The sequence below is a fragment of the Otolemur garnettii genome, unplaced genomic scaffold, assembly GCF_000181295.1.
Source record: "Otolemur garnettii isolate 467f Iridium unplaced genomic scaffold, OtoGar3 scaffold00180, whole genome shotgun sequence".
NCBI lineage: Eukaryota > Metazoa > Chordata > Mammalia > Primates > Galagidae > Otolemur > Otolemur garnettii.
The window spans coordinates 2,364,956-2,374,262 of NW_003852575.1; the positions used below are offsets into that span (position 1 = coordinate 2,364,956).

The window sequence follows — 9,307 nt, forward strand, 5'->3', positions numbered from 1 at the left end:
TCTTTCCCCACAAGATGTTTTTAAAATATCCCAAGAATTGCTTAATTGCAAATTATATATCCAATTAATTATGAAGTGTTCAAATAGGAATACAGAAAATACTCCATACCTTTGAATCTTTTGGCTTCTTTTTCTTTCCTTTGTTTTTTATCTTGGTAGAACCAAACTAAAAAATGGAAGAAAAAAAATTAATGAACAATTAAATAATGGCAGAAGCTCAACATAAAGAAACCATAATGATTTTGGACTAATCACAAGATAGATATACATAAAATGTTTAACAAAAATAACATTACAGTGTATTAGCCCAAATGCTATGATTTGAAATAGAAAATAAGAAAAGTTTAATAATGTCTAATAGTATAATTAAAATTAAACTGCTCCATTTTTACCTCATTTCTAACAAAGTATGAGTCATTTCGAGTAAAGAATTAGACTTTTAAGTACTTCTAGTTATATGTCACAATAACATTTTTATGATATTCCTTTTATGAAGCCAGAATAAACATTCTGCACCGGGCCAGACATTGGAGCAGAGTGAATAAAGAAACATTCATACTCCTCACAGGGTATGTTATCTGTGTCTCCATACTCAGCCAGGAAATATCTGACAGAGCAGATTAAGATAAAATTTCTCTATAGGCCAAGTGCAGTGGCGCACACCTGTAATCTGGCACTCTGGGAGGCCAAGGCAGGAGGATCACTTGAGATCAGGAGCTCTAGACCAGCCTAAGCAAGAGTGAGACCACGTCTCTACAAAAAATAGAAAAATTAGGCAGGTGTGGTGGCATGAGCCTGATCCCAGTTACTTGAGAGGTTGAGGCAAGAGAGTTTGAGCCAAGGAGTTTGAGGTTGCTATGAGGTATGACAGCACAGCACTCTAGTCTGGGGAACAGAGAGAGACTCTGTCTTAAAACCCCCCCCCCCAAAACAAAAAAAAATTTACATATAGATGGTTTACTCCTGAAAAATCAATAAACAATCATCCTTCTCTTTGTAAACTGCCACAATGCTGTTCTTTTCTCTACCTTATCATGTTCTAAAACTAAAATATCTCTGGCAGTGCCTGTGGCTCAGTGGGTAAGGCACCAGCCCCATATACCAAGGGTGGCAGGTTTAAACCTGGCCCTGGCCAAACTGAAACAAAAAATGGCTGGGTGTTGTGGCAGGTGCCTGTAGTCCCAGCTACTTGGGAGGCTGAGGCAAGAGAATTAAGCCCCGGAGTTGGAGGTTGCTGTGAGCTATGACACCATGGCATTCTACCCAGGGCGATAAAGGGAGACTGTCTCTTAAAACAAACAAACAAAAAACACTGAACAATCTCTAAACTGCCAGAAAAAATAAAAGGCAACTTAGTTGCAACCAACTATAAAAGAACTCTAGAACTGTTTTAACTTATACTCAAGCTCAATTTGGAGCTACTCAAAACAAAGTCCCTTTGTTTATTTTTATTTTTTGAAATAGTCTCACTTTCTTGCCCCTAGTAGAGTGCCATGGCATCAGAGCTCATAGCAACCTCAAACTGTTGGGCTCAAGCGATCCTCTTATCTGAGCCTCTAGAATAGCTGGGACTACAGGTAGCTGCCTATTTTTAGAGATGGGGTCTGGACCTAGCTCAGGCTGATCTTGAACCTGGGAGCTCTGGCAATCCCAGAGTGCTACAATTATAGGCGTGAGCTACTGCACCCATCTAAAACATTAAAATTTTAATCATTTAAGATAACTTCTCATTTTTATGCCAGGATACGAAGAATTCTTCCTTTTCTATTGCCAATATTAACATTTATTAGCTGGGAAAGTTTATGAAAACTATTATAAATTAAGCCTCAGAGTTTGCTGATTATTGCTCCAATTCCAAGAGAAAGATTGGCATTAACTTTCTAATAAAATATACATATTATTCAGAAGTCCTCTTAATTTGGTTCTGGAATGCCAACAAACACTGTCCTGGGTCCTCCTCTTCTCCTTTGGCTGATGTGAATGAGAATCTAAGACTTAGTGAGCTAGTCACTCACCGGCGCGTCACCACTGTCTTGCTTCCTTAGCACAGTACAGCGGCTGTCTGCAGGAAGATAGAAGGTTTTGTGAGGAAACTAAATATTTAAATTTCCATACCATACATCAAAGCCCCAAAAGTACCCCTGATACTACTAGCAAGATGATGTTCTATTCCTTATTTGGCTTTGACACAAGTTTAATTTAGAAACCAAGGGCAAAATGGCTGACTGATGGGAAACCAACTACAAAGAACCATACAATTTCAATCCAAATCAGCATAATTTGAGCGTCTTTAAGATGCCATCTATGCTAGGTGCTAGGAGTACAGAGATGCACAGGACAGTCCTCACCATTGATGAGTCTGTGTTCTACTGCCAAAAAGGCAAGGGTTCAACACCCCAGGGTGCTACGTGCCACTGTGAAACACACAACAACAAAGCTGATGAAGAGAGCAGGTCTGCAAGGACAAGGGGATTAAGAGGGAAAAGGAGGGCTCTAGGGAGGAGGGGACACTTGAGTTCGAGACGTGAAATGAATAAGCAGAAGTGGGGCATGGCTGTGGGAATGGCAGAGGAAGGAGGAAGGAAATCACAAGGCAGGTTTGTACACTACCAGGAGTGGGTACACACAGGACATTCCTAGAGGGAAGACAGAGAGTCGTGAGGGACCTAGAGAGATGATGTGAACTTAACTTGTAGGCAGAACTAAGAAAATGAGTTTTCCAAATCAAACAGTTAAATAGGATCAGACAGATGTCATAGAAGAGTCATTAGTTGCAGTGTAAATGGAAGATAAGGAGCCAGAAGGTGTAGCAGCACAGAGATCAGTTTGGCAGCTGGTGTGATGGTTGATTACAGAAAGATATGTGTAATTGAGGTTCCTGGCCTAAGGAAGTGGGATGGACAGGAAAGAACAGATCAAAGATAAAGCCTATTTAGGTAACTAATGATGAACTGGTTATAAGAGTAATAAGGGGCCGGGCATAGTGGCTCATGCCTGCAGTCCTAGTGCTGTGGGAGGCTGAGGTGGGTGGATTGCCTGAGCTCAGAGGTTCAAAACCAGCATGAGCCACAGTGAGCCAGAGTGAGACCCCATCTCTACCAAAAAAAAAAGCTGGGTGTTGTGGTGGGTGCTGGTAGTCCCAGCTACTTGGGAGGCAAAGGGCACGAGAATCACTAAAGGAATAAAGGAAAAATAAAAAATTCAGAGTAATAAGGAAATGAAAGAGTTGAGACTAATTCCAGGGTTTCCTGCTTGAAAACTACATGCACAACATATTATTAACTGAGATAAATTTAGGGGCTGTGATGAGTGCATTCAGCCATCTTGCTTTAAGGGGTCCTTTGGTCACCTAATGGAAATTCTCTAGGGAAATAAATATACATCCAGAGTTCATGAGAAAACTTGGAGCTTTCAACTACAGGTGATGTTGGGGCATCCAACTATTGGTGATATAATTCCAACTCTGAATTATAAGATGAGTGCATTTTGAAACACTGTAATAGAATCAATCCTTCCTTTAAATGAAGAGATAAAAATAAATACATTTGCGGTGAGGGTGGAAGACAGATCTATGGCACCTGACAATCTACTGGGATGGCCAGTATTTGGTTGGTGGCTTCCAACTTCATGACTAAGAACAGAGAAATAGTGGCAGCCAGGGTACTGTGTAGTTTAGGTACAGAGCTCAAGAATTAGGAAGGGTGCACTCTGAGAGGGAACTGTGTTCTTTTTAGTTGTCTTGTGGTGTGATCCAAACACGCATCAAGGTTTGTAAGCTCAGCCCCAGGATAGCGTCTTAGTACCAGCAGTCACAAACTGATGGCAATAAATTCAAGCTCAGGCTATCAAGTCACCTTCCATCACGAAAGACAAAGCCACCTGGATTTCACTGTGTTCTTTCCTAAGAACCACAACAAAAGTAAGCTTTTTACTTCCTTATACTGCATTTTTTTTATAATAGAAAATTTTTAAATTGAGTTCCGGTTTTTTTTTTTTTTTTCAGCAGTTTCTGGCCAGGGCTGGGTTTGAACCTGCTGTCTCCGGCATATGGGGCCGGCACCCTGCTCCTTTGAGCCACAAGCGCTGCCCAATACACTGCTTTTTTTTGAGACAGAGTCTCACTATGTTGCCCTTGGTAGAGTGCCGTGGCACAGCTCACAGCAACTTCAAACTCTTGGGATTAAGTGATTCTCTTGCCTCAGCCGCCCAGGTAGCTGGGACTGCAGGTGCCCGCCATAATGCCCAGCTATTTCTTGTTGCAGTTGTCACTGTTGGTTAGCCGGCCCGGGCTGGGTTCAAACCTGCCAACTTTGGTGTATGTGGCTGGCGCCGTAACTACTGTGCCATGCCAAGCCCTTATACTGCACTTTTTAAACTTGAGATTTGTAACAAATCGCATGATAGTTAAAAGTCTAGCTCCTGACAATACACATGTATAAATCAGATTTCTCATTCTCAAGGACAAGTGGAAGGAATTATCATAAGACATACATTTAGTATGAAATGTCAAGAAATTAAAATTAATAGAATTTTCTTTTAATGAAATTAAAATTTAAGAATATTAGAATTTTGAAGTAAAATGTGACCACACAGATGAGATAATGAGGTTAAAATGATCTCATTTTAATGATAAGGAAACTATGAGTGAAGAGAAGTGAAAAGAATTAATAGCTAGGTAGCCTATTCGGCCAAAATGGACTCCATGCCATTACTCTAAGGGCCCCTCAACTGCACCCCCCTTCCCTAAGCCCACAGCACCCCTGTCTAATTCCACCTCCACAACCAAAGCCTATCTTACAGTCTGCCCTGCACCATGGTTGTTCTCTCACCGAGGGACAAAGTAAGCGCTGGGTCCTTCCTCTGAAGCCCTCAGCACTTTCTCTGGTCCTCCCTTACTAAGTTTACTACCATATTGTAGTTATCAGTGCATTCTTCTTATTCCAGTTCCTAAAACGCAGGGCCTTCTGGGCAGGGAACAGAGTAAGCATTTCTGAACTCCTTCATGACAACCTAGCATGGGGCCCACAAGGTTTTTGGGGAAGCAGCTGCACTATAGCCTGCTCTTCCTGACTTCTAGTTCAAGGCTCTTCTGATGAAAACAAAGGTGGTATCTTTTCTAGACTTTGCAAACATCACCTACTTCTGTACACCAATATTTTCTTGAATGCTACAGATCACCACTTACTAATAAATTCCACCCAGCTAAAATGCAATTTTACCATGCTATAAAAATATCTAAGATGGGAATAGCATGATGTATAGTTAGCCTAACATATCCATTTGAGTATCTCTAACAGCTCAATAAAGTTAAAGAAGCTTCACGACATAATAAAAAAAATCACTATTGTCAATCACTAACTTCCTGAAATAAACTGGTTGTACCATAATAATATTCACTATTTTCTGTGTTAAGTATTAACAAAGCTAGATCCTTCAGATTTTTTTCCCTTAAGATTAGATACAACATAAATCTAAATGTGGTCCACATACCCATTATATCAAAGAATTCATCTAAAGCACCGTGCAGTGCTGGGAACTTATCCCTGTGTTCTTCCAGCAGCCATATTAAACAGCGTGCTTCCTTCAGTGATGTTGGCTCACAGAAATAATCAAGCTTCTTTCCTTCTATGGAACCTAGTTTATGACCATACTTCTCATTCCAGAGAAAAGTCATGATACTAAAATCAAGCTCTTTAAGAGATGCTCCATAGCGAGAAAAAAAAGGTCCTGTGGCATCTAAGCCTGTAAAAAAAACAAACCCCTAATTAGAAGCAGCAAAAGATTATTTACTGTAAAATCACATTCAGTTACCTATCTTTGAAAGCAGTTACAATACAGTTTGCTCCTATTTTCAGCGAAAACATTTAAACACTTGAGAACAGACTTGTTCAAGCTATTATGCATTTTAGAAACACCACTTAACACTGATAAGCTAAGTGTAATAATTCTTATATACTAGGTTTGAATAAGGTTGATCAAAGGCTTTAGGACAAACTAACAAGAATTTACCATATTTTTCTACAGATATTCCATAGCAAATGGATAGTAAAACATCAATAATGCACAAAATCTTACTTAACTCTCAAAATATCATTGATCTTTATCTTCTATAAAAACCAAGGTAGATACTCCTCCCACTTTTATTCTTCATTCTCCAAGTTGGAAAATGGGATGGCTGCAATCTCATACACTCCTCCAGAAAGGATGGTGAAGCCCCACTCCTCACTAACACAGCCACCAAAAAGCAGAAAGGAACTCTGCTCCGTTTTCCCATCACGTCTCTAATATTAAACCGTAACCAATGAAGTAGAGATTACTCAGTCAAAATTACCCTGGACTGCCAGCTACATACACCAGAGCTGGCGGGTTCAAATCCAGCCTGGGCCTGCCAGATAGCAATGCCAGCTACAACACCAACAACAAAAAAATAGCCAGGTGTTATGGTGGGCACCTGTAGCCCCAGCTACTTGGGAGGCTGAGGCAAGAGAATTGTTTCAGCCCAAGAGTATGAGGTTGCTGCGAGCTGTGACACCATATTACTCTACCCAGGGCAACAGCTTAAGACTCTGTATCAAAAAAAAAAAAAAAAAAAAAAATTACCTTGGACTGCTGTTTCTTCCTGATAAAATAGCTTACAGAGACTACACAGCAAGAGAATCGGCATCTTTAAACTCCAGAAGGAGTAACCACATAAAATACTTACACAATAAAAGGCTTAGGGGAATTTCCAATGAAGAAACACCACATTCATAACACCCCAAAAAAGCTAGCACTCCCCCAGGGAATGCAGGCAGACCTTGTTACCTACTGAAATGTTAATTTTCTCTCTCCAGAGCTCTATTTCTTTATCCATCCCCTCTTCCTCTCTCCATCTTTTGCTGAACATATAACCTCTCTTATGTTAAATACGCAGATGATTTGACTCCACTGTATAGTTTTTGTGAGAAGGAAATAAAATTCCAGGAACTGGAAACTGCTTGCTTTTATTAAATTAATGTGAATTTTACATCAGGTCCTTAGTAACAGACTTACTAACTAACATATCTGAATTCATTTCACAACTTTATATAAAAACTATAACTTTAAATAGTATGTATATACCCTTATTAAATAACTTTAATCTTCAGAATAAATATGAATTATATCAAAAGATATGATTCATGTTCTGCTGCCAGTGAGCTGGCCAGGACTCTTGCCTGTGTAGCACAACCCCGACAAATCTTCTCCAGTCTTGAGTCTATCTCCTAAGCAGATTAAAGTAAGCAAGAACATAATTTACTTAGCTGATACTCAATAGTGATAATCTTATTCATTATGTCTCTAAAAACTCAGCCAAGTTAGGAGTGGCTGGCAGAGGCTTGGCAGGCCCCACTCTTGGACTGCAGCTGAAGACCCTGCCCCTCTACTGTGTCTCCCCCTAGTCACTTATCTAACAGCTGCCAACAGCTGTGCCAGGCCAGTTGCTATCCTGGTCACCAAAATAAACAGTGCTGTGTTCAGTGCCCAAAGCATCCTCATCTAGTGTTAGACAACAACTGTTATCTGTAGTTGCCTTCTACAGTCCCTTCATGGCCTTGGGCAAAAAGCCTACTTGGGAGGATGGTTGGGATCTTGCTCAACCTTCCTTCCTTCCTCCCAAGCAAATTAGGAAAGTCAGAAAGGAGTAACAGAGGTGTATAACCCTGTGATTTACAATACAACACCCTAATTCAACCCCAGACAAGATTAAGATATGTTTCTCTTAATTTTTAGATACAGATTTCCCTTAAGTAACACTAAGCAATTAGTCCCATCTACTCATCCTTCTAAATTTTTCTTCAAAGGATCTGAATTTTACATTCTTTTTCTTTCTTTATACAGCTACTAAGCTATACAATTCCAGGGGGCACTCCACAGATACAGACTATAGGATGTGCTATTTATACAAGGCTATGCTCAATACTATCCGCACATTCACGAACAGGTTAGCATAATATAGGTCTGAATTTCCTACTGACTGATCTTTCTTTTGGTTACAGCTTTTAAAAAAGTATATTGTAACCTATCTATAAAATAACCAAAAATTATGGGGGGGGGGTGAGTGATAGTATTTTTAAACATACAAATTTATTGTCCTGCATTTTAAGTTATAAATGATATATGACAGAAAAATGAAAATAGATTTAGAGACCCACAGTTATCCTTCCTACTAAACTACATTGCTCTAGAAAACAAAGGGACATACCAAAGCTATTAAGTTTCTGGATCCAAGTGGCTAATTTAGGCTCCACTTCTTTAAGCTCACTTAAAACATGCAGAAATATCCTTGTCTTTACTCTATTCTTTTCTTGAATCAAGTGACAAATGACATAGTCCACTGCTTCATTTAGAAAATTTCTGCTAGAGAAACAGGTTGTATAGTCTTCTGTGCTCAAAACTTTCCAAGAAAGCAACTCTTTGAGAAGCTTGGAAGTATTCAGTATACCGGATTTAATCTTGTCAGCATACTGCTTTATGCACTGTAGAATTCTGTCATCAAGGAACTGACAGCTCTGAATACTGTCTACAGTATCTAAGGAAAAAGAACAATGGTTAAAGTGACAAATAGGACTAATTTGCAATGACATAAACTTAGAAAAGATACAACATTATACACTAAAATATAACTCAGATGGATTCTTCATCTTATTTTACATAAACAACTCAAGAAATTTTCATTAGGAATATAAATATTTAACAATTTCTTTGAAAAATATGAATGTTCACATTAAACTAAACATGCCAAAAGCAAATAACTTATATCCTTCATTCTGTGCCACTCACCCAGTAGCATCTAAAAACAGTTTCTGGCTAGGTGCCTGTAGCACAGTGGTTACGGAGCCAGTCACATACACCAAGACTAGCGGATTGAACCCAACCTAGACCAGCTAAACAATAACGACAACTGCAACAAAAAATAGGTGGGTGTTGTGAAAGGCGCCTATAGTCTTGGCTACTTGGGAGGCAGAGGCAAGAGATCACTTGAGCCCAGGAATTTGAGGTTGCTGTGAGCTGTGACACCCAGCACTATACAGAGGGCAACAAAGTGAGACTCTGTCTTGAAAAAAACATAATAAAAACATAGTTTCTCTAAAATAAAGTCATTTCCCTCAATAATCCTAACCAAGCCTTATTAACTACCATAACTTTATGTCCAATAAATATGTATAGTCATTAAGCATGTAAAATTAAAGTATGTTCACTGAAAAATTTTTCAATGAAAACAATAATTTTGATTTGCGAAACATTAATGAAATACCAGATAAAAAATAAAGAGGCAAGTAGAAAA

General features: G+C 39.2%; 1 protein-coding gene across 1 annotated transcript in view; it reads right to left on the minus strand.

The window, feature by feature from the left end:
• The window catches only part of TTC3 (tetratricopeptide repeat domain 3), a 116,913-nt gene that overhangs the window by 46,005 nt on the left and 61,601 nt on the right, over positions 1–9,307 (minus strand). Inside the window, exons 26-29 of the mRNA XM_023519593.1 lie at positions 8,225–8,551; positions 5,491–5,742; positions 2,016–2,062; positions 110–166 (exon numbers count right to left, since the gene is read on the minus strand). Of these exons, the coding sequence (XP_023375361.1) occupies positions 110–166; positions 2,016–2,062; positions 5,491–5,742; positions 8,225–8,551 (683 nt within the window). The remainder of the gene's footprint in view (positions 1–109; positions 167–2,015; positions 2,063–5,490; positions 5,743–8,224; positions 8,552–9,307) is intronic.